A 26692-nucleotide genomic window follows, 5' to 3' on the forward strand; every position below is an offset into this window, starting at 1 on the left:
AAATATCAGTTATGATCTGGGTAGCTTTCCATTCTTCTACACACAAGAAGCATAAGCAAATTAGCATGGCAAGCTGCAGCTTGAGCCAGGTCAGGAAACATGCTTTCAAGAGATGGATTTTAAACAGAAACAGCAGAAAATCCAATAAGAGGAAGGGTGAACAAGAGACATAAGATCTTTTCCATCTTATGGGATGCAAAGAAGGCCCTTGAACAAGACTTGGAATATCCCAATGCTGTCATATGGAAAATTCACTGGCAAGGGAGCACAGGTACTAACATTACAGCAATGTGTAACAAAGGTCTGGATGGAAGGTGTAGGAGACACTGACAGACCATTAAATAACTTCATTTGTCACATGCTTTTCTACATTTGATAATTCAGAATGCGAGCCGATGTCTGAACCAAATCTATGGATCAAACTCATGATCTTCAGTGGGACCCTTCGGCATACCCCATGCAAGCACATGACAAGAACACACGCCTATCAAATCCAAATCTTCACATTTTACCACACCTGCACGTGAGACGGCAGCGCTTCAGATGTTTTTCATTTTGCTACCATGCACCTGACATGTAAATGGTCAGTAATGAACAAGTGCTTGCAAATCAAAGTTGCCAATACAATTAGAAAATTACTAAAACAATGGTTGGGAATTCTACTATTAGATTGGGAATAAGTCTTCAGCTGCATGATGCCTGCTAGAGGAGGAAAGGTCTGAGGCAGTGGTAGAAAGAGAAGCAATGCAACACAAGTCACAGGGATGAGGCTTCTCATTCAGAGTTTCAAGACATGCAGCAGGCCAAATCCTGATGGACACGATCACAGAGCAGTGGGAAGAGAAGCAATGACATCCACACTGCTGATATCTGTGGCTGGGTAATATAGCTCAAAGTATATATATATATAATATATATATATAATATATATATATATAATATATATATATAATATATATATATAATATATATATATATATATATTTTTTTTTTTTAATAAAAAATAAAAACCAAAACTGAACAATGCTTCCCAATCACAAAATCTTTCCGTCTTCAAGGGATCCTAAAAACAGACAGCACCAGAGAAGGAAAGAGAGAGCAGGCGCAACAAGTCCTTAAACCAAATCCCAAGGCTTTCCCTTCTCCTCTTCAGGTCCTTTTCAAGGAGTGCATTGGCTTCAGTGCGGGATGCATCGTGGAACTTTCCTTCCATCACAAAAACAAGAAACAGAAAATGCCCACAATCAACATTCAGAAGCAATTTTAATTAGCAAAAAATGGTCCAGGAGAGAGAGCATGGTGGAATAAGGGGACTTAGGCAATAAGTATCTCAGAAAAATGCATGCCAGTCAGTGGACATGCCCGCCAGCCCATGCATGGGGAATGATCGGGACCGGGCCTAGCTGTCTTTTCTTCTGCATCCTGCATACATTCACTAGATATATACACATTTAAAAAAAAAAAATAATAATACAAAGTGAGTTGGATTAAAGTGGCTTCTACCCCTCCTATGCGAGCTTGGCACATGAATGCATGCAAAGCTAATAAGCTCAAACGGCTGCACAAAGGGCTCTTTTTGGCAAAAAAAAAAAAAAAAAAAAGCAGCTAAAATAGGTAAACAAGATTTATAAAGCCACTGAAGTGAAAACAATAGAATTTCCCCTCCCCCCCAAAAGTATAGAATTTGACTACAAGTACAATTTTTTTTTTTTTAAACTTTTGTTTTCAGTCTTTCTCCCAACTCATGTCAAAGTTCATAGCAGCAACTACATGAGTGTCCTTAAGAAATGTCAAGTCTGAATTCTCTGCTTTGGGAGTGAGAGTTCACAGGTTAAAGTTTAGTCTGTCCGAAGAATCATTGGAGGATGCTCACTATCTTCATCCAGTCGCAGTGCATTGGTTTCATCTTCCAGGCCAGTCCCACCTACTGCACCCAGGTCCTCCGAGTAGCCTGCAGGGAGACAGCGAGTCAGTGTATGGGGCTGAGCACCACACAAGGCGATAGAGCAGAGCGGTCCTAGCTTAGAAGTGGAACGGCTCCGGGCATGCGTTTTGCAACTGCAGTACCTAGCCAACAGTCTTCATCAACTTCCTCACTACCACCAGACTCAAGAGCACCCACGATTTAGAGTTCTGTTAAAACGATGTCCATTCTCGTTTTGCTGGCTCCCTCCCACCAACTGTGTGAATCACTTATCTCCCCCTTTCCCCTGCTGTTATACGTACTTCTATCGCTATCGTCTGAAGCACTAGCACAATGGTGAAGTAGGTCACAGTTGTACATCTTAAACATGAAACTTAATTCTACTCAAACGCAATATGGGAGGGAGCAGAGAAGAACCAGTTGTACAGATGTGATCTACGGTTCCAGTTTTTTTGTAAGGTTTCACTACAGCCCGCGCGCACAACATGGCAAGAGCTGAGCTTGATCGCTCCCCCCACTCTGCTGCGATTCTCTGTCCCCCGTACTAAATTCACGTGCGTTTGAGGGAAGGAAACATTGTGGTCCGTCGCTTTTTGTTCGTTTACTTGTATATACCGCTTTGGCGCCTCCTTGCGAGAGGCGGTCGATACGTGTGAAAATAAATAAAACATGGCCCAAAAGTTTTACAGAACAGTTTAAAGAGTTAACAAAATCTGCAGCAATGCAGCTTGGCGGCTTCATGGCCTGCTCGTCTCCCTTAGTTAAGGAGCTGCAGGATCACTGCCAGATGGAGGGATCTAAGCAGTCTCACAGATGAACGGATTAAACAAAAAGTGAATGCTGAGATTATGCTCCAGTCCACGATTTACTAAGGAATGTACTTTTGTTGAAAGGAAACGGGAAATTTTTAACATTTTTTTTTTTCATTTTCAAAAAGCCCCAAGCCAACCCCACACCACCACCAAAGAAATAAAACACTGTCGATGTTGGAAAAATAAAAACGTTGAAGCCCCCCTCCCCAACTCGAGCTTCCCCCTCTCTCTCCCTTCATAAAAGAGCAAACCCCGCAGGCCAGAGGTTACTCGGTGCCCACGGAGCCGCCAGCCTTTCTGTTAAAGGGAAACTCACGTTGGAAAATCCCGTGGATTATTTTACAGGGGCAAAGTAAGCGAGGTCGACAACGAGCAAGGATGAGAAAATGAAATCCCTGTGCATGGACAGGTGCATCCCCGCGGAGGAGGAGTGGGAAAGCCGTCCCTATGAAGTCTCCTTGGAGCCCGGGTACCTTCTCCTTTAACGCATTTACACACTCAGACTGTGAGCTCTCTGGGGATAGAGAAACACCGACAGTACCTGAACGTGATCCGCTTTGAAGAACCTGAAAAGCAGGCTCTAAACCAAAAATAAATAAATATGGGTACCTTTAGTCACGGCGGCACTGTAAGTCTGTGCCACTAATGGTCGGTCATGTGATGCAGACTCCAAGATTTCATTGGTCGGCTCCATACTGCCATCCAATCTATAATCACATCCCATAAAATAAAGAAGGTTGATGAGTTTGCATTCTTGCTAATGGCACTTCCACTGAGGGATTTATAATCATGTCTTACTACTTGTAAGGAAGAGAAACAAAAAAAAGTGTCATATTTATAACATTTTTAATGACATCAGCGAGTTCTCTCTTAAAAATCCATTTGCACCGTTATGAATTCTGTATAACTCATTCTCCCAAGCAACACAAGTTTCCCCCCCCCCGTCCGTCATCCTGACCAAAGGAGATAGATTGCCGGCACTCGTTCCCTGAGGCAGTGACTTGGGCCTTCAAACTTTTTATTCCGAGCCATTCATTTTCTGGTTTAAGCGGAAGTAGACTGCAGAGCTAGGATTTAACCTGGGAGTAAAAAAAAAAAAAAAAAAATGGCAAACAGCCTCTCTCAACACTTCACCGATGGGACAGCGTAGCAGAAGAATCCCTGCCCCCTCCTCTGTGCAAGATTACCCTCAGCTTGTACGAGCAAAGGTCCTGAGCAGAAAGGGATACTAAGCAGACCATTTAGCCTTAGTGGTGCCACAATTATACAGCCCCTGCTTTCTCTGATAAAGGTGATGTGGATTCTAGGTAAGAAAGAATCAGAAAATGGAAAAACAATGTGACTAGGCCTTGACTAAGAGAATAAAGCTTAGCTCTAGTACCTCGTATGAACTGCTGTCTTGAAAGCACACTATGGGGGCAATTTTCAAAAGGATTTACATGCATAAAAGCAGTATATATCGCAGCAATTTGCAAAAGTGCATTTACACGCACAAAAAGCAGTTTTAAAGCATGTGACTCCTTTTGGAAATTACTCCCTATAACCACTGTTCCCTTTTTGAGCCTTGGTCTTTGCTAAATATATTTTTCCTCAATTGAAAAGACAGCACACTAGTATTTATAGCTCGACATAAACTAGAAGTAACCATGTCTCTGTGAATAAAAAATGAGCATTAGTCATGCCCAGCCTTTTTTACCTCCACAGTGCAGAGCAATAAAAAAGCAGAATAAAATATTCAAGTGCCAAGTTACAATAGAAAGGAAAGACCTTTACTTTTTGGAAAAAAAACAAAAAACGAAACTGCCTGGAAAAGGGAGCGTCCTTGAAGAAGCAGAACAGGTTACAAGGGCCATGCAGAAACATTCTTCTTACTGACTGGTCACCACTGCCCGCTCTCTGGTAAGAACAGCTCGTTTAAGAGCCTCACTTACCAAACTGGCCACTATTCCCGGGTGAATGGAAGATACCAAGGCATTTTGTACAATCTGATTTACTGTTGCCACAGCTGGGACAACCTTAGTAGCCCTCCTATTGTCAAGAGTATCCTGCATGACAAGGGCAAGGATGAAAGCCATTTCCACAGGTAAAAACGCTGCTTTACCCACGCAGAGAGGGGGCAGTAATCAAACAGCCTGTTTCTTTGGGATAAAGTATGCGCATGTCACACATACTTTCACCCATGTATTTTTGTATACATGAATATTCAAAACTATGCATGTTGCTATCCTTAAAACAAAACGTAAAACGTACCACCTGCACAAACCACAGGCTCAAATTTGTGCAATACCTTTGAGGGGGCAATACTCATAGCAAAACTTGCAGCAAATTCCATGGCTAAAGGTAGATTGCGGGAAATTTGATTATCTCCTCCTCACTCTCTATCACCCTCAGGTTTAGCTCACTTCTTTTCTCTGGGGTTACTTTCATACTGCTTAGAGATATCCTGAAGGTAACCACAAAATTGTGGGGCTCTGTAGATTCACCCAGTGGTTTAAATGTGTCACTTCCATTTTGTGGATTTGCAAACTGGCTATACTGAAGCCATCTCCCCTAGGGGTTTCTCTCTTTATCACTGGATAACCCCCAAACAAAAGGGTTTACTTTCCCTTAGGGAGGAAATGTGAGTTCCTGGCTCATACTGCTCCAAAATACAGCAGTATGCATCTTTTCTATCTGAAGCTAGATTTTTGCCCTTAGCTGCACAAGGAAACATTCTCACATAAAAGTATAACTTGTTCATTTATATATCGTACTTCCATTTTGTAAACGTACATCAAAGTTTTTAATGGATCCTGATTACACTGTTTTATACTATTATACCATTCCATTGTGCCGACACAGTACTACTGCATTATATTATTTTTACTAAATTGTTCACCTTGCTGTTCACCACCTTGGGTATTTGGATCACCCAAAAAGCCAAGGGACTGTAGTTCTGTAACATTTGCAACATTAAAAGAAAATAACTTGTATCTGAAGGATTTATTTTCTGGTGTGCTTGTAATTTTGTTAGAGCTACTGAATGGGTCCGGAACCAGTGCTCTTCTATACTGTCAGCTATGACTCTGTTATACAGCTAGAAAGCAGCAGATGTTTGCAGCTGCCCTTGTAATTCTTGTAATGCATGCTCACATACAGGGCTTAATTTGGGGGGGGGAATGGCCTAGAACAGAGTTCCACCACTTCTTCTCAGACTTGCAGCCCCTCCCTCCCCTCCAGACAGCCTGCCCGGAAGAGTCTGGAGCAGAAAGAGCAGAATGCAGCCGGCTCTGCTCCCCAACTCATCTCCCCCCCCCCTCCCACCAGTGTTATTCCAACCCCTCCCCTGCACGGAACAGGAGGAGAGGGTTGATCCTGATGCAGACACCGAAGTAAAAAGAACAAACGCAAAAAGGGGGTTGAATGAAGCACAAGTTTGAAACTTCGGCGCAGTAGTGTCTATTGTCAAGGCTTCAACCCCGGCTACTATGCTACTGCTTACACGTTTCAAACTTGTGCTCATTCAACCCCTTTTTCTGTGTCACCCAGGGTTTAATTTTTGACAGAATGACCTAGATGAGGAATTCTGCCACCTGTTTCTCGGGGCCTGAGGGCGCGGAGCAGAGCCAATAGTATAAATCAGCTCTGGTGGGTAGAGCACTTATAGGGGGCTGGGAATGAAGGATTACTGAGACAAGGAGGAAGGGTTTGGGAGAGAGGGCGTTCACACCTGCCTTGGCCCCACGCCACAGTGCCACTTCCTGGTCTACAAATTAAGCCTTGCTCACAAACCAAAAACCCAAACAAAGAAGCAGAGTTCAGAGTAGGATATATAACCAATAGCAAAAGCCAAAGCAGAAACAGCTCAGGGGGATACAATAAGCCATTACGTGCCAAATTCATCACCTCCCCAAAAGAACGAAAGAAAAAAATACTGTAGCAAATAAGAAACGGGATCCTTTGCAGGCTGAAACATCTTTAACTGGATTATCCACAGATGTTGCACGTGAGCTTCCTAGACAACAAAGGTTTCTTCTTCAGGAGAATCACCGTCATCTTGCAGCTCATATCCAACACAAAAGGACAATCATGGCCCGCAAAGGAGCCCCTTCTAGGGCCAACCTGGACCCCCAAACTCTGCACCAGCAAGGAGGGCAACGGGCGATCCGTTCAGAAAGTACAAAACCTCTTATTGTTTCCTGCCAGCTTTTCCCACTTCTGCAGAGTCTGCAGTTTGAGAAACCGGCTCCTGGTAAAAGCTATTAACATTTGAAAAGACCAGTGGCAGGAACGCAGAGCTCTCTGGTGCACCAAGTTATTCACTCCTCCTGCTGAATACCTTTGTCAACAACTTGAAAGCAGAAAACATCAACAAGAAACTTGAAGTAATTACTACTCCAACTCTAGCAGCAAGATAAGCCCCTTCCCCTCCAGGGAGTTTGATTTTTTTGGCCCAAAGGAAAGCATCTTGGGACTTGCAAAGAATCAAATGGAACTCACTAACATGCTATAGAATAATGTCAGTACTTACTTGTGCTGTTTCATCAACGTGCACTCGCCTCCTTCTTGAGGATCCAGGTTGTACATGTAAAGATAACCATCAGATGCCCCAACCAGTAACCTGGGAATCTTCTGAATTCTATCAGAAAGAAAGAGGAGAAAATAGCTATTAATAGTCTTTTTAGAGTAATGGACCATAAAGTTAGACGAGATAACCTCTTTAAGTCCCATCGCTATTTTTCTGATTCTGTGAGTAGGTAAAGACTTGTTCTACAAGGGAGAGCTTTAGATTAGCCTAGACATGTATGTTATTTGGTTTAAAAGGTCTTCGGTTTATTTATCTGCAGGAGAAGGCTAAAATAATCATCCTTTGCTTCTTCAGAAGCTGATGTGCTGTGTCTTTGTATTAAGAAGTATGGCATACATCTCATCCTTGCTTGCATGTTTCTGAAGTAATAAAATTGCAAAATACATTGGTATCCTATTTGGATGAAAGACACTCTCTGAATATAGAGAGTGCATAGATCCTACGCATCACATATAATCATCCACAAAGCACAGGAAACTACAAACTAAATAATCACTAATTGCTGCCTCCTGCACAGTCTATAAACAGTAACAAGCAATCAATCTGTATCTGTGCCAATTGAAGTAACACAGTCTAATAGCTGCCGTAATAAATTGTTATTTTGACAATCACTCCTGACCTGATGGTTTTTAGCCCTTAAACTCCCTATATTTTATATAAGCAGCAAAAAGGAAGAGAGATTAGATTCTGCTGGATAAAAGCAACAGTGCACAGGCGCATGGCTTTGTGCAGATGTAAATTCCTTGTAGGTGAAGGCATTAGCTATCACCCCCTTATGCAGGAAAGCGCTGGGCGCCCAATGCACACTTTTTAACGCAGCAAATTTAACTCCAGCCTCGGAGGTGGAGTGAAGTCGACTTGCAGTCAAGGACTCATGAAGAAAATAAGGCTCTCTCTGTTGTGATGCGTCATCCACCTCCTTAATTTCATTGTGACCTTTTAATTTACTGCTCGCGGTGAAGAAAAATAAAATGTATATTTTGACTTAATTAAAAGAAACCCACTTCTCTTATGGCCACACAATTTAGACGTCCATAGCAAGGGGCACCTATTATGCTGAGGCGGCTGAAATATAACAACAAAAAATGAAGCAGGATGAAAACGGACACTTGTATTGAGCGCCCGATGCAATAAACTATTGAGCGCTACGGTTGCACAATTCTCCTTCAGCGCGTCCTTTTTAAGGCTGACTCTCATTTAAATAGTGCATCGGGCGCCCAGGGGATGTGGCTGCGCGCACATTAAGACAACGGGGGACTCAATACTAGCACCTGTTTTCAGCGCACATTTTACTGCATCGGCCCTGGAGAGTGTGTACAAGTTAAAATCTGGTTTAAGCAGGATTACATAGTATAATTTACAGCCCAAATGTCTCGATGCCCAACTTTCAACATAGCCCAAATTGCACTGCTGCCTTCAGGAAATGAAAAGATTTAAGCGCTACAGAACTGCTTCCAGTTGCTACTTCGAGAGAGTTTAACAGGTCAGTATAAGCTTCTTCCTTTCAGGCCGTAGCCCTTGGGAGCCTTGCATAGTGGAAAGGTTACTAGGCTGCTCAGACTCATTAACTGAAGTCTGCAGCAGTCCAACAATTCCCACTTTATCACAAACCTCCTGAACTCTTTTGCAAGTTTCTGTGAAACAGCAATTAATGTTAAATTAAGGTACAAAACACTTCAAGAACTGTGCAAGTCAAAGATGGCACAGAGCGCCTCTTAGCAATACCGGTATGGCTATTTTCACTGACTGTGTGCAGGCAATGAACTAAAGATCAATAAGCTTACGCACGTGGCAAGCGCACAAATATTTTTGTGCCCACAGAAGGGCAAGCGAACTGTAGCAAAGGCCCGGCCTTGGTTAAACATTTCCGTAACCTGCGATGGCAAATAGCTGGTAGAGGCCATCAGCACTTTCCCAAAGTAGCCTGTCCATGTAGTGGGCTCCTCTGGAGGCCTGAAAGAAATTGAGCAAGAACAAGAAAAATGATCAGGACCAAACATTTCAATCCTCACTGTTGTGCTAAGTAACTACTGTGCTCGGTGGAGTGAATTTTCAATGGAGTTCCATGTGTAAATGCAGCATATATCATAGCAATGTTCCATAGCCCAACTGTGTGCGTGCAAGCCTTTGAAAATTCAGCCCTATGGAGCGGATTTTCAAAAAAAAAGAGTTACGCTTGTAAACTCACCATTTACACAGGTGAAACCCAGTTTTCCTTTTGAAAATTACCTCCAGTATGAGAAATTGAAATACCCTCAGATTTTACATGCATAACATCCGCTCATTTTTAAAGAAAAACCCGACACATTTTTCAGTGATGATTGAATGTTTATTGATTTTTACCCTGACTTATAGTAGAGATTCTGTCCTAAGCTACTGAATGACAGCGTTAAGTGAATTTAACATCCAGCCCAGCAGCTAGTCCTGGTACTAAAAGGGTCTGCAATGATGTCTTCTCCTTTTGATCAGTGTGATGAAACTAAACATTGTATCTGACTGACTAAAACCAAGACTAATTCCTACATTTTTATTTATTCTTAGTTTTTGGTTTATTTAATTTTTTACCCAAGGGGAGGTAGAACAATAAAAACAAATATAAATACACAAACATAAAAACAATAGAATGATAAACAAGCAGTAAATAATATGCTATCAAATAAGTATTGTTTTTTAGGTAAAGGACATTTTCCTTTTATAGTTGTTGACCTTTATCTTTTCATGATTGATGATTTTGGTGGAATGTTTTGAGTTTTTTGATAAATTGTTAAATTCTTTGAATTTTCACCTATTCCACAGTTTGAAAAAAAATTGATAAATGGCCAGGATATAATGCCCATTCAAATACTTTCTTTATAAAATAATACTGTCAAACTTAGGAAGAACATTTATACTACATGGAAAAATAGATCCTAGAATTTAGCTAAAATGCTAACAAAAGTATTAAAAAATATTAAATAAAAAAAATTACCAGAAACATTTTAAACCATGTATTTGAGTCAGAAAACTGCGACAAACAAATAGCTGCAGCTCAAGAACTAGGCCTCCAGCAGCTTGTACTTAAGACTAACAGTTGGCATCAAGTAATGAAAAAAGAATTAAAGTGGCAAACCTGTGATTTTTTTTTTTTAATAGATATTTGAAGGAATGCAAGTAATTCTCCAGCTGGTCAATACATGTTAAATAAGGGGTCTTCTAATTAAAAATACACCGACTAAGCAACTAATCAAGGTAAAACAACTACTGAATAGTGCATGGGAATATGCAGTTCATTTTCTTCCAATATAAACCTACAGACATGGTGCAGCGCTGAAACTCACTTCTCTTTCACGGTCTCAAGCTTGAAGATATGCACTGTCTCCGTGTTACTGGAGGCAGACAAGAACATGCCATCCATGCTGAACGCCAAAGAGCAAATGCTAACACACCTAGAAAGAACAGAAAAGTGAGTGAGCACACAAATCACGGCTGCAGGAAGAGCACACCACAGCAATTCTGCAGACAAAACAACCCACGCTGCACCCTGGAGAGTCTCAGAGACATTAAGCATAAGGGCAGGAGTCATTAATCCCATACTACTGTCTGCACCACCCTTGAAGAGGTGGGGAGGGAGAGGAAGAGGAAGAGGAGATATTAAATGGTCATTCCTATAATGCAAAACCACCTGCATGTGGGAATACTCTGGCAGGCCCTTGTTTTTCTTCTCTATCAATAAAGCAATCAACATGGCCTACATACTATTCAACATTTAACTAGGACTTAAGACACAGAGAGCCAACCTCAAATGAGAATAGGCAACGGAAACGATGCCTAGCAGAAAAATCCTTCATACAGACATTTTGGGAATGGTTGTTTATACTTCTAGGGTCTTTCAAAATGTGAAAAACTATTTAACATTCTGCAGCGGAGAGCCAGTTTTTCACTGCATAGCAACCACAGCCGGTAAATGGAACAGAGTATTAACTATTCTTCAAGGACAATTCCCTACCAAGCAAAAGAACTTCAAGTTAAAATGAGAAGTACTCTAAAACAATCAGCTGCAGAGCATTAACTTGTACTACTGCACCTCTTTACTCCTCTTCTGAACTCAAACAGCTTCTGTCCTTCTGGAATGGAAAACACACGAATTACTGTCCCCTGGAAAGGAGGAAAAAAAAGCAAAGCTATAGACTCCAAGGGAGAGCTTCAGTGAAGGACACTTCAGATGCAAATCGCCAGAGGGGCAGGAAAACGTGTTTTTCAGCAGTGAAACTATCGTTAAGTATGAATGTGCAAATTAAGGCATTAGGCACGAAGGGGAACTCTTAAGAGACTTCACGGCTGCAGGGGTAGGCACACAAAATAGCCAGGTTCCAATAATCACCTTACTAACAACCCTCAAATATCTTATTGCTATCACAATATATATTTTAATAGTTTTTAAATGTTTCCTCTTGCCAAGCAGAGGGATGTGTCATTATGAGAAAAGCCTAACTGTCAAGGAAATGGAGGAGCTCTCTAGAAGGCAGATACAGTACAGTGCGCTCCGGTGGAGCGCACTGTTAGCCTGCGATTGGCCGCGTGTTTTTGACACGCTATTACCCCTTATTCAGTAAGGGGTAATAGCGTGTCGAAAACGCGGGCCAAATCCCTGAAACTAATAGCGCCCGCAACATGCAAATGCATGTTGATGGCCCTATTAGCTATTCCCGCGCCATACAGAAAGTAACGCCTGCCCAAAGGCTGGCGATAATTTCTGCCGGCACCAGGAAAGTGCACAGAAAAGCAGAAAAAAATGTTTTTCTGTACACCCTCCGACTTAATATTATAGCGAAATTAACTTGGAGGCCCCAAAAGTAAAAAAAAATTAAAAAATAAATAATTAAAGATCGGCCCGCGGGTCGGAAGACGGACGCTCAATTATGCCGGCAACCGTTTTCCGAACCCGTGGCTGTTAGCGGGTTTGAGAACCGAAGCCGGCAAAATTGAGCGTCTGCTGTCAAACCCGCTGACAGCCGCCGTTCCTGTCAAAAAGGAGGCGCTAGGGACGCGCTAGTGTCCCTAGCACCTCTTTTTACCGCGGGCCCTCATTTAAATACTGGATCGTGCGCCCAGAAGAGTGGCCTGGGCGCGCGTTGGGAGAGCGGGCGCTCGCCTCGGAGCGCCGGCTCTCCCACCGATTTTACTGTATCGGCCTGTCGGTGAGGTAAACCCAACGTAGAGAAATCATGGCATCCAGCAGCTGCTGGATTTTAAGATGCTCAGTGCTGCTTCTTATTTTTCAGTGAAATGGAAAGGTCTCAGATGTCTGAGCCAGTCTGTATAACTAATGGTTCAAAATGAGGAACAGAGCTCTTCCTACTGCCATTGGCATGATAAACATGAGGCAATGCCTCTACTTCCACTCTTACAGACATTTTAAGTACCAGAGCTAAGAAAAACATTGCATGGCTATTCAAATCATAAACTGGTAACCTGTTTAACGGAAAACTATGACAAATAAATATATATATATATATATATATATATATATATATATATCTATCTATCTTACCTTCTCGGATGCCGTTGCGAGTTTCATGCCACTTGCATCAAAAGCCAGGGCAGCCAGGGGACTGTCATGAGCTGGGATCATATTGGCGGCTCTCTGCAAAAAGCAACCACCAACATGGAAAGCTGAGCAACAGAACAAATGCACCAACAATGGTTCTTAAGCAACGTGCAGCTACGCACAATTAATTGCTGTGTTACTCTCACTAGTAATGCAAAAAAACATTTCAGAATCAGAACTATTGATTAAAATTGCGTTTACTTGTAAGATAAGATTAGCAATCTAGAAACAAATTTCTGTTCTGCTCTTTGCACATCTTCACTGAATTATGTCATTGACTCCCGAGTCCAGTTCCAAGGATTCAGAAGCTCATCGCATGCCACTATTCAAACTGGTTTGTGCCATATTTCTATGCCTCATCTTTCTAATAAGCAGAAAGATATTGCTATGTCAATATAAGAAAATGGACAAAGGGAAGACAAATAGTTTTATTATAAAAAAAAAAGTAAGATGAACAAATCACAAAATGTAGTGAAGATATAAAACCAGAGCTGTGCTGGGGGCATAACTATGCCCGAATGCCAAAGCAGTTCAGAAAGAAGTACATTCATTAAATCATCAGGGCTTCGATCAGAGAAGAACACCACTGTAGCTTTATAACAAATTAGGACACTTTTGTAAGCAACGGACACTGAGGGAGTCATACCAAGTTGTATGATCGACTACTCTGGGCTAGATCTTTTTTGCTTTTCTTCAACATGCAAAGCCCGGTCATAATCTAGGCTACAGCTCTCACTGGTTCTCTTATCTCTAAATGAAGACACGCTGAAGAAGCCAGTCCAAGTTGCTTTTGTTTAAAAAGCAAGGGAAAAAATCCAAATCATCAAACTCTGAACTTTTTCCTTGTGACATACACTAGCTTTGAGCCCAAGTCTTGAGGAGTGAAAGACAGTTGTACTAACCCACTAAATAAACCATGTCTAAGGAAAGACAAATGTGCATCCATATGGGAGCCAGTGGCTTACACAGGTGCCCTCACCAGATTGATGGTGTCAAAAACCTGGACCTCGCCGATAGTCGCACTCCCAGGGTACGCCAGATAACAGTTATCACCGTTTATGGACAGTGCACACAAACCTGCATGGGACAAAGATAAACAGAGAAGAAAGATGTGAAAGCTGAATTGTAGGTATAACCGTGTAAATGTATTCCACACAGGTGAAAGCAACTTATATTCTAGTACGACAGCTACTCGAGAACAACCTTTTATGCAGATTGTAATCTTGTACCTTAGGAAAGGCAGCAGCAACCTAACTAGACAATTAGACTCAATTGTTTTCCTGTTCTTCAGGATTATGTTAGACTTAATAAACCCAACTGACGAGGGAGAGACATTTTGTTTCCCAGTGAAGACACACCTTATGTTTCACTGGTTTAAGCAATAGCAGCATTTTTCTTTCTACTAATGTGTATTTACAATTCAAACAAAAGTGACAAACAAGAACGAAGAGTAGCACGCTGCTATTACAATATACAAAAATGATAAACAATGCAAGTCAACAATGACATTAATACACAAAATGCCTCTTTACATGTCAGGTAGACTGGATAATAAAAATGTAATGTAAAATTTAAAAAAAACCCGACAAATAATTATTTCTTGGCTGCATAGAGAGAAGAATGGTCAGCAGAAAAAGGGAGGTGATATTGCCCCGTCCGTATAGGTCCCTGCTGAGACCTCATTTGGAATAGTGTGTAATTCTGGAGACTGCACTTTCAAAAGGATATCAACAGGATGGAGTCGGTCCAGAGGGTGGCTACTAAAATGGTCAGTGATCTTGGATCTAAAGCACATGGGGACAAACTTGTATACCCTAGAGGAAAGGCAAGAGAGGGGAGCTATGATAGAAACATTTAAATACCTCCTAGTTTTCCATGTACAGGAGGCAGGTCTCATTCAATAGAAAGCAAGGCTCTTGAATGAGGAGTCATGGGATGGGAGTGAAAGGGGGGGTAGATTCAGCAGTAATCTAAGGAAATATTTCTTTACAGATGCATGGAACAGCCTCCCTGTGAAAGTGGTGGAGACAAGAATAATATCCAAATTCAAGAAGCCATAGGACAAGCACAGATGATCTCTGAGGGAGTGGTAGGGATTGTAAAGTTGAATTAAATTGGTGTGGATGGGCAGACCAGATAAGCCGAATGGTCTTTTTCTGCAGTCATGTTTCTCCGATTGTACGCTTATATTGTTATTGCTTTGAACTAAACACACTCTTTCACTTTAAATGTAACTTCACTCAATTATTCTATTTTTTTCCAAATGCACTGCTGTCCGTTAAATTTACCATGCAGACAAATGAATGTCCTGCCAACTAGGAGTAATCAGCTTAGAGTGGCGCTGTGTTGGCTGCTGCCCAAACCCTGCTACCAGAATCCGTGTCAGGTTATGTCTTTGTTCACCTACCTCCGAAATGTGATATTACAATGGATTTGTCTTTTTAATTGCATTGAAACCATATATCATAATGAATGTAATTTGTTTTAAGGGTTCTCAAGTTTCATCTCATCTTTGATATTTCTGTCCCTATACCTTGGCTCTTCAATTTCCTCATAAAACAACCAACTCCCATATTCCTCCACCTAAAAATACTGACGAACTTTTCCCATTACTGAACACAAGCATCTCTCTACTGCTAAGAAATAATTTTATTATGCTGGCAAGTATAAAAATTCACCATCAAAATGTATTTTTTTTAAGTTCTACTGTTTACCATGCATTTCTATTTGACTATTTAGTTAAGAAAACAAAAAAAAAAAAATAATCTGGTAGGCAGCCAAACTGAAGCTGATAAATTATAGCCTTGCTCTTTACTAAAATTAAATAATATGAAAAGCAAAAGCAGTACACTGATTTCAGTCTGTTCTGGGAATGGATTTAAGATTTTGTCGCCCCTAGGTAGTTTCAGTATCCCTCAACTCCCTCCTCCCCCACCTCCTGTAAGGGTCTGTTACAGGGCGGCAGAGGGTTGAGAGTCAGCAGAGCTGGAAGGCAGCAAATCTTAGCCGGCCTGATGCCCCTAAAGGTTTGCCGCCCTAGGCACAGGTGTAATGTGGCTGCCTACAGACAAATCCAGGGCTCTTCACAAGATCCTTGTCTGCTATGTGAATGTCTTCAGATGAGCAGAGATTTTATAACCGATGTTTGTTAATGCTCGTTTCTTGGTTTTTTTATGCTCTTTTCTGGGGCTGTATATCCCATTACATGTCTAGGCAAAACCCCTAGGCCAAGTATATGCTGGAAATTACAGTACTAATCAAGACTAATATGAATTTTGCAGGTCTGTGCGAGTCAGAAATGAGCTGATTTGCATTAGGGAGTGGGCTCACCTGTTGGGTTTGGGGGAGTCTCTCTGATTGTGTGCAGTACCTTCATATCCCGTATATTGTGTATATAAAGAGATTCTTCTAGGCATACTATCAACCTCTGCAGAAGGAAAAAAGGGGAAGAGAAAAAAGTACTACACAATGACAACAAAATCTGTGAAATCAGAAAATAACACTAAATCATTCCTGTATCAGGACACACAACACTGCATGAGATCATTCATGTGACAGTAATAAAATGAAATGTCTCCTTCTTGCAGTGGCAATAAACCGATTTTCACAACAATCAATTTAGTGTACAATAAATAAAATCATAAATACAATAAGACAAACATCATATTAAATACATAAAAACAAAAGATTAAATTAAACATACAGAACATTATACAATATAAGCCTTAAAAAAGATAACAAATCTAGACCCCCAAAAAGATGAACAAATTAATCCTCAGAAATAATCAGGTCTTTACTAAATTCGAGATATTTTTTCTCTATACATAAATCTAATGGAAGGGAACTCCAATAGAGAACCTGGTATTGAAAGGAGGACCATCTCCCATATGCTCTAGTCCAGAGGTTCCCAAGCCTGTCCTGCGGAACCCCCAACCAGTCAGATTTTCAGGATATCCACAGTGAATATGCATAAGATAAAATCTGCATACTATGGAGGCAGTGAATGCAAAATTTATCTTACGCATATTCACTGTAGATATCCTGAAAACCTGACTGGCTGGGGGTCCTCCAGGACAGATTTTGGAACCACTACTCTAGTCAAACTTCTCAGGGGAGATGGAAGCTTCAAAACCTCTAGTTGAGAGTTTGACTTGGTTTATAGGGAATTAATAAATTGTTCAAATATGCAGCAGCCCCCTGGTTTAAATGTCCTAATCATCAAACAAAGAAGTTTAAAAGCAATCCTGGTTTGGGCTAGGAGCCAGTAAATTTCTTTGCGCAGTACTGTAATATGCTCATATTGTGAAGCCCCAAAAATAACTCAAGCCTCATTTTGTAGTAACTAATCTCCTTAAAGCAATCTTGGCAATATTGAGATACAGTGAAGCTACATTATATTAGAACTGATTGAAGAAAATCAAGTCTTGTTGGACTTCTGCATGCAAACAATGAGCAGTGAAAGACACATGGTTCTTTACAGGTATTCACTCTACAGATGTACTAGCATTTAATCACCCCACTCTACTCAGTCTATCCTGCCTTCCAAAAGGAGACTCAAGGGGTTCATAATTCATTGTGCAATAATATAAACCAGAACAACATAATACAATAGCAATACAATAAAACATTGCAATATAAATCACAAAAAAATAACAAAAACCCAACATTCCCCAACCATTCCAACAACCCATTCACAATCTAGCCCCGATTACAAAATATTTGATTTATATTCCACAGAAATGACCCCCAACCTACACCCCAAGGACAATTCCTCCCATTCTTCCCAGTCACATTCAAAGGAGCTCCCAAAGGGACAACACCTCCCCCCCCCGTTTCAGCCTGGAGCTATGGCCTTGCAGATAACATCACACAGTGGGTAGAGCTATCTGTTGGGTCCGTGTTGGATGGCTGAGCTGCGATGGAAAAGGGGGAAAAGCTGGAAAAGTCTCACCCCCTTCTCCTACAGCTCTCGTGCAAGCTTGATGCTGTTCTTTCTGCCTATAACTCAGTTCAGCACATCACTGACCTAACTAATGAAGGCATTAGGCACTTTGCTATGTAATCAAAACACTAGAATTCCTTTTAAGAGCTAAAAACTATTCAGTGAGTGAAAACATTTCAACATTTTGTAAAATAAACCATGATTAGTCATTATCGATTTAAAACAAGTATAATGAAACAATCTGTATTTTTGCAGTTGTTGGGAGTCTGAATTAACATTCAGGTGAAGTCACTACTCACCTGCCTGTTGAGTTTGACAGCTAAGATTGTGTTGGAATAGCTGTAGTTGCAGATCTCAGTCCCCTTCTTAAAGTGACAAACTTTCAACTTTCGTGGGGCTTTGAGGCTAACAATGGCCACCAGACTACTAGAGAACAGCCGCTCAACAATGCACACGTCTTCAGTGTCAGCTAAGAGGTTATCCAAAGGGGAAGGAAAAAAGAAAGAAACTTTTTCTTAGTTTGCAGAAGCAGTTAATAAATTATGCACAGACATAATAAACTTGATATGCTAGCCAACAGCCGTACTTCAGTGAAACACTGCATGTACATTTCTCACATGAGCGGCTACAGAAACCTGTGTTGTATTTTTAGTTCATTAAATTAAGCTCTGAGATTGATAGCTTGATTGGAAAAACCAGTGCGAGACTGAAAGAGTATTGGTATCAAGTGGAACAGGCACATTGACATGACTAGGAGTCATTCAGAGAATGGTCACTGGAATACATTAGGAGAGGGGCAGGCATGTGGGGAAAAGACTGGGTAGCTGCACATGAAACCTCATGGTGTTTTAGTTCCAGTAGGGACCCACTCCAATCTGGAAACCCCAAAAGGAGCAGGAAGAAGCACACAATCCAAAACAAACAAAAAAATGATCAGGAGATCTAGCTGAAAATGAAAAGCAAAATGTTGTGCTCCCTACTTACAACCTAATTTACTACAAAAGCATCTAATTTGATAGTCCTTGTTGGCATTCTGTTCATGGAAGGAAAGGACCTGACATGACCACATTTCAGTATTCACACCTGCAAAAGTGGTATTATGAAGCTTTCAATATTTGAAGACTCTTTCTTCACTGACCTGAGGGACTTTCAAATTCATAATACCCCTGGGGCAGGCATGAATGCCGAAACGTGGCCATGTCAAACTATAGGGTCGATGTAATAAGCCGCAGTAAACCCAATGTGGGTTTTTGCACTCGTATGTGTGTGTGGTTTTCCATGCTGATCTTATGCATGTATGTAATAATGTATTTAGCTTTAAAAAAATGCCCGCACAAACCCTCGGTGAGTTTAGCGCGAGTGCATGCAAATGGCATATAAGAGGAGGAAATTATCTATTAACAGGCAATACAGGGAGATGTGCTAGCAGAGAGAATGGTTAGTGCAGGTTTTTCAGCACCTGGGTCAGGGCACGAGTTAAGTTGAAGCGCCTGTCTGGAAGTGAAGAACAGCAGCAGCAGAAACGAGAGGTCGGCGAGGGACCAGGCTGAGAGAGGGCAGTTTCTTGCTGAGGAAGAGAGGGAGGGACTGAGAGGAGCGGGTTTGTCCTGGCTCAAGGTGCTCACAGAAGGGTACAAAGGCAGTAGTTATTCCACTTGAGAAAAACACTGCTGGGGATGGTATGTACCTATAGACTGAACTCCAGGGCTCTTCTCAGTCTGTATGAAGAAGTCCTCTAATACACCATAGATGTGTCATTTCGGCCTGGTCAAGCTTCTCAGCCTTACACTTCCATTTAGCACATGTCACTTTAAACAATCGAGAATCTCTGCTGTACTCATCGGCATCCGCCATTATAGTTCTACGCGGTCGGAGTCAGCTCATGAAGGGGATAGACATTGCTCTGCCCACCTTCAGTCCCACTCCCGCACCACTAACTTCTTCAGTGTCTTATGAAAGGGGAAGGTTTTTGCCCCAAGAATCAAATCGCGGGTCTCCATCCGCAGATAACTAATGCAGGTTTCTGTGGGGATTTCTGCACAGGTTTCCACATAGGGCCTTGAGCACGTGTATTTGTGCCTGGATTTTGTTTCCGTGGATTTCCTGCATGTATTTCATTTACATACCCTACCTTTATTATATCCCAGGAGGCCGCTGGGTTTTGCTGCGTGCCCTCAAAAAACATGCGCAGAAAAATAGCAAAATTTTCAGCACAGCGGCCGATGTAGTAAGGCCTATGTGTGCCTCTCAGCTGCAGATTTGGAATAGCAGCTTGTGCAGCCACCAGTCTCTTAGAAGTGCATGGTTTTTTTTATGTGCCTAGTGGTGGTTTTTATAGTATATGATTTTATTTATTTATTTATTTAGAATCTTTTATATACCAAGGTATAGCAAGCTGCCTGCACTCCGGTTTACAGTTTAACAACTTATTACAGATGATGAACAATTTAACCGGGAACTAATTGAACTTATTACGTGAACGCAATAAATCATTCTATATACAGGCAAATTGAACAGGGATTACAGTATACAAAACATCTACGGACAGGTATTACAGAGAACAAACATTGTACAAACAGAGTCTAATCAGGTCTTACGGTCTACAGACATTGTCTAAACAGAGACCAAACAAGTACGGGTGCACAAGCTGCATATAAACTTGTGTACGTCATCGAGTCTTTGGTGTGTAGACGGTCAGTTTAGCCAACACCATCTGTGAATGTTTGAATATTCAGGTTTTGAGTTCCTTTTTGAATGATTTGATGTCGCAGAGTGTGCTTAAGTAGTCTGGTAAGGAGTTCCATGCTTTCGGTCCCGCCATGGAGAAGGCTCTGTTCCTAGTGTTGGAAAGCTTAGCTGAAGGAAAGAAGGAAGAGGGGGTATGGCTAGGTGCAGTTTGCTGGCTGTTCTTGTTGTGCGTTGTGGTTTGTGTATCTGGATCATGTTATCGAGGGCATTGTTCTCTGTTCTGTAGATTGCGTTGTGTAAGATTGTTAAAGTCTTGAACTTGATTCTTTGTTCGACTGGTAGCCAGGGCAGACTTCTCAAAACAGGGGAGATGTGGTCTGATTTTTTCTTGCAGGTTAGGACTCTGGCTGCGGCATTCTGTAACAGTTGGAGAGGTTTTAAGGCAGATTTGGGAAGGTCAGTCAGGAGCGAGTTGCAGTAATCGATGCTGGTGAAAATAAGTGATTGCAGGACGGTTCTGAATTCTTGTTGGTATAGAAGCGGTTTAAGATGTTTAAGTATGTGAAGTTTATAAAAGCCTTCTATAGTTTTCGTTGCGATGTTCTTTTTGTGCTTTAGTTCGTTGTCGATCCAGATACCGAGGTCCTTAGTATTATTCTTCAGTTGGATGTTAGTGTTGTCAATTTGTAAGGATGGCAGTGGGGTTATTTGGCCTGTGTTGTTTCTTTCAATGAGGATACATTCAGTTTTGTTCATGTTGAGGCATAGTTTTAGGTGGTTCAGCATGTTTCTGATTGAGATAATGCGTCTTCGATCATTGAGGTTATTGGATAATGCGTCTTCGATCGTTGAAGTTATTGGAATGAGGAGTTGAATGTCGTCGGCGTACATATAGTATGTTATGCCTAGACTTGAGATGAATTGGCAGAGAGGGAGTAGGTAGATATTAAAGAGGGTTACCGAGAGGGCGGACCCCTGTTTCAAGGGGGAGGGGATCAGAGGAGTTGTTGTTAAAGGTTACTTTGAAGAACCAATTTTTTGAGTTGTTGTTAAAGGTTACTTTGAAGAACCAGTTTTATTTATTTATATGCTGCACTATCCTGCATTCTAAACAGTTTACAGAAACACATTCAGAAAATACAATACAAAACTATCACAAACATTTTATGATTTTATTGGTTCTTTATAAAAAAAAAAAAAAAAAACCCCCAAAAAACCCCAACCAACCTTTTTCAAATATTTATTATTTATTGTGTATTCCATACTATCCATCTGCTAGTGTTTGGTCAGGGATATTCATTCTTATCCGATTAAGCAATGATTTTGACGAGGATATTCAGCAGCATAGGCGTGATGCTGAATATCCCATGTAAGTTAGCCAGATAAGTTTCTTTTAGAAAGGATGGTTATTCCCTAGTTTGGATTGCTGAAGACACTGATGGGGGTGGCCAAATGGTTTTCTGAGTCTGTTTCTCCTAGGAAGAGTATGATTGCACAGTTTTATGATGTATTAGTTATTCATTTTATTGATTTTCTGTACATTAATATGATTTGTTGTTGTACACCGATCTGGTCAGTCTGGTACTAGGTTGAAATTTATTTTATTTATTTAAAAAGATTTGTTAACCATGCTTGCCAAGGTTTGGGGCAGTTTACACTAAAACGAGCATTATAAATTAGTTTACAGAATATTATATACATATAAAATAAAGTTACATTAACATAAAATCAAACTGAGTAGACATCAACAGGGTAGAAGGGAAATACAGACAAATTCAGGTGGAAAGTCATACCAGTAGACATAGTCAGACAGGTAAGATCATAGGTGTAGTATAATTCCTTTGATTGTACTTAGGAACATTTCTACAATTGTTTTTTTTATGATGAAAGTGTAGAGCATGTTACATAGATCAGTGTAACAAATTCCTACTTTAATGCTATTTAATCTGTATTTTTTAGACAGAATTTGAAAAATGTACAAGGGTGTGAAGACTTTTACAAGGCACCGTACTCCTTTCTAAAAATCAGATTAAGAATTTCCTTGGGCTGGTAGTGAGAAAAAAAAAATTGTAATGCAAATTAAAACAAAGGCTTATGCCAGAGTTCATTCATGGTAGAGGAGGAAGATTATGGGGAGAGTCCAATTAATTCTCTTCCATAAATTGCTGCTGATTTTCCCTCTAAAATGGGACCATTTTAAAGAAAGAAATTCTCATTAACAGCATTCTTTTGTGAAATGACAATAGAAGAATGTAATTCAGAAAAAAGAAAATTCAGACTTTGATGAAGGAAGTTTTAGAGCTCGGATATTTTTCTATACTGTCCTGACAGTATAGAATGGGGTATTTCCCCGACTCTGTCATTCATTTATATTTAACTCTCTGCAAGTTACATTCAGGTACAGCAGATATTTCTATTTCCCAAGGAGCTCACAATCTAAGTTGGTGCCTGAGCCAACAGAGGGTGAAGTGACTGGCCCAAGATCACAAGAGCATCGGCAAGATTTGAACCCTGGCTTCCCTTCCCTCTGCTCAAACACTAAGCTGCTACTCCAATCTATTTACATGATCCATGTATAGTTACAGAATGTTAGGTTCCATATTAGGTGCTACTACCCAAGAAAGATATCTAGGCATCATAGTGGATAACACATTGAAATCGTCGGTTCAGTGTGCTGCGGCAGTCAAAAAAGCAAGCAGAATGTTGGGAATTATTAGGAAGGGAATGGTGAATAAAACGGAAAATGTCATAATGCCTCTGTATCGCTCCATGGTGAGACCACACCTTGAATACTGTGTACAATTCTGGTCGCCGCATCTCAAAAAAGATATAGTTGCGATGGAGAAGGTACAGAGAAGGGCAACCAAAATGATAAAGGGGATGGAACAGCTCCCCTATGAGGAAACACTAAAGAGGTTAGAACTTTTCAGCTTGGAGAAGAGACGGCTGAGGTGGGATATGATAGAGATGTTTAAAATCATGAGAGGTCTAGAAAAGCATAACTCTCTGCTTCAACGGCAGGAGAGAAGAAAAACTGATACTTCACGCATATCCAGCATAGCTCCCTGCTTCAACGGCAGGGGAGAAGAAAAAACAACCAATAAGGGCTGTATAACATAGTCTGGGTACAACAAATAATCATGGGTGTAGCTTGCTTATTGCGGTGGTTACTACCCCTACTGCCCCTAACTAATCAAACTAGATATTTCACTTGGATGCAGCTCCATCACTGCTCTCTACATTAATGGTGGGGGTGGAAGGGAAATAGAACCAAGAGCTAAGAGAAACAGATAAGTATGAGAGAAAAAATGTGTGAAGCTTGCTGGGCAGACTGGATGGGCCGTTTGGTCTTCTTCTGCCGTCATTTCTATGTTTCTATGTGAATCAGTTATTTTCTCTTTCAGATAATAGAAAGACTAAGGGGCACTTCATGAAGTTAGCATGTGGCACATTTAAAACTAATCGGAGAAAGCTCTTTTTTACTCAACGCACAATTAAACTCTGGAATTTGTTGCCAGAGGATGTGGTTAGTGCAGTTAGTATAGCTGTGTTTAAAAAAGGATTGGATAAGTTCTTGGAGGAGAAGTCCATTACCTGCTATTAATTGAGTTGACTTAGAAAATATCCACTGCTATTACTAGCAACAGTAGCATGGAATAGACTTAGTTTTTGGGTACTTGCCATGTTCTTATGGCCTGGATTGGCCACTGTTGGAAACAGGATGCTGGGCTTGATGGACCCTTGGTCTGACCCAGTATGGCATTTTCTTATGTTCTTAACTATCGACAAATAGTTTTATATTTATTTTGGTAATTATTTGGCTCAAATGTATTTTCATTTGGTTCAATCATTTCAACATTAGTAAACTAGAATGCTTTAGATTTAAATTTTTATGTGGCGATTTATGAAAAGCAGATGAAAAAAGGTCTTCAGTGTTCATAGACAAAGCTTCGGTTGTAATATATAAAACAGCAGAGTTTACAAAGCATTATATGACTCCCAGGTGAGCAAAAATGACTGACAGGCTGCATGCAGAAGAGCAGACTGCTACCACTTAGGAGCAAACTGTGGAAAGAGAATCACCCATGTGGGTTCTCATTCTGTATTAATGGCAAAGCTGTTACAATGATTCATTTAGGTAGACCATACTGGATAACTAAAACAAACAAAAGGCCAAACTACATCAGAAGTAAACTGTGACAGTGGGCTAAGCAATAGTCAGTTAATGATCACAACCACAGATTATTCAATCAGAGGTACACTATACAAGACAATATCAATCAGTCCAACAAAAATCAAATTCCACACAACTATAATCCAAACTGACTTCTGAAACCATTACAAATGTTGGGCAGATTTACTGAAGGGTTTTTTCCCCATTTTGTGTCTGCGCGAACGCTAGTCAAATTAGAGGTTCAGGAACTTTTCACTGTATGCCCTGAATGAAAACATGGAAATACCAGTTCAGAAAATAACAATGAAAAATCCGTAATAATACAGTAGATATCAACAGTAGAGAATCTTTCAGCCTATCCTGGCTTCTTCCTTCTTGCCTCTACCTACGCTATGGTCGTTGTACCTCCTTGGCCATTACCAGTGTCCTCAGCACTAAAGGAGATCTACGAACTACCTATCTGCCTCCGTATTCTCTCTGTTATTATTTAGACAGTATAGCCAAGCGATCCTGTCATCTCCCCTCAATTATGCTCGTGAGTGTACTAAAGTCGTACCAGCACTTCATGCTGGTTGACCTTGCCATGGGAGCTTAATGTAATTGCACTGCCACACAAGTCTGTTTTGTTGTTCCCACTCTATTGTTCCTCCACCATGCCAGACAGAAGAGCGTGCACGGCTCCACACCTAAACCAAAATCCAGGTACTCCCCACACCGGTTTTTCTTCTACCTTTAGTCTGCCCAAATTCTGTCATGGTTTGGTTTTCTACCATTTTTGCTGGTAGGCTATCCAAGCAGCTGCTTACCACCTTTTCAGTAAAAAAGCTTATATGGGAAAAAAAACAAAGCAATCAAATAAAATAAATCAGAAAAAACAAGAACAAAATGTGCGAAGAGTGAGAAATACAGCAGAAAAAAAGTCATGAAAACCATAAAAATCCAAAATTCATAAACTGCTACTTTGGGTGAAAAATAAAAATTTACTGGCAAAATACACAATATGGAAAACTGATATGGAGCAATACATCACATGAAGATCATTAGAGACCAATTATCCAGTGTTGAGAAAGAGTGAAAAGCTGGCTGTATGAACCAAGGTAAATTATCTGATGCATTGCGGTGTTTGAATAGGTTGACTGAAGTAGTATGTTAACAATACAAAATAATAACTCAGTTTAACACTATTTTTATGCTATTCTATTTCATTACTAATCTATGGCATTTTCTTTTATTGTCACCCACACTGAAGTTTAAATGAAAGGAGGTCAATCAAATTGAAATACATAAATTTTCATTACATAGAGATACCTACTTAACTATATTACAAATATCTGCCACAGCCATTCAGGGCTATCAGGTTTCTGTATTCCATCCCACATTAAGAACATAAGAACATGCCATACTGGGTCAGACCAAGGGTCCATCAAGCCCAGCATCCTGTTTCCAACAGTGGCCAATCCAGGCCATAAGAACTTGGCAAGTACCCAAAAACTAAGTCTATTCCATGTAACCATTGCTAAAGGCAGTGGCTATTCTCTAAGTGAACTTAATAGCAGGTAATGGACTTCTCCTCCAAGAACTTATCCAATCCTTTTTTAAACACAGCTATACTAACTGCACTAACCACATCCTCTGGCAACAAATTCCAGAGCTTTATTGTGCGTTGAGTAAAAAAGAACTTTCTCCGATTAGTCTTAAATGTGCCCCATGCTAACTTCATGGAGTGCCCCCTAGTCTTTCTACTATCCGAAAGAGTAAATAACCGATTCACATCTACCCGTTCTAGACCTCTCATGATTTTAAACACTTCTATCATATCCCCCCTCAGTCGTCTCTTCTCCAAGCTGAAAAGTCCTAACCTCTTTAGTCTTTCCTCATAGGGAAGCTGTTCCATCCCCTTTATCATTTTGGTTGCCCTTCTCTGTACCTTCTCCATCGCAATTATATCTTTTTTGAGATGCGGCGACCAGAATTGTACACAGTATTCAAGGTGCGGTC

General features: G+C 40.7%; 1 protein-coding gene across 2 annotated transcripts in view; it reads right to left on the bottom strand.

The window, feature by feature from the left end:
- Positions 1-1244: 1244 nt before the first annotated feature.
- WIPI2 (WD repeat domain, phosphoinositide interacting 2) overlaps positions 1245-26692 on the bottom strand; it is a 34058-nt gene continuing 8610 nt past the window's right edge. The window contains exons 3-12 of one of the 2 annotated variants that reach the window (XM_029577124.1): positions 18132-18301; positions 16221-16317; positions 13870-13967; positions 12834-12926; positions 11367-11437; positions 10621-10728; positions 9092-9256; positions 7247-7354; positions 3346-3443; positions 1245-1951 (exon numbers count right to left, since the gene is read on the bottom strand). In XM_029577124.1, coding sequence (XP_029432984.1) covers positions 1839-1951; positions 3346-3443; positions 7247-7354; positions 9092-9256; positions 10621-10728; positions 11367-11437; positions 12834-12926; positions 13870-13967; positions 16221-16317; positions 18132-18301 — 1121 coding nt within the window. In that variant the 3' untranslated portion in view covers positions 1245-1838. Of the gene's footprint in view, positions 1952-3345; positions 3444-3491; positions 3816-7246; positions 7355-9091; positions 9257-10620; positions 10729-11366; positions 11438-12833; positions 12927-13869; positions 13968-16220; positions 16318-18131; positions 18302-26692 lie in introns of those variants that run through there. The other variant, XM_029577125.1, reaches the window with a different exon arrangement.

This window comes from Rhinatrema bivittatum, chromosome 14 (assembly GCF_901001135.1).
Source record: "Rhinatrema bivittatum chromosome 14, aRhiBiv1.1, whole genome shotgun sequence".
Classification (NCBI taxonomy): domain Eukaryota; kingdom Metazoa; phylum Chordata; class Amphibia; order Gymnophiona; family Rhinatrematidae; genus Rhinatrema; species Rhinatrema bivittatum.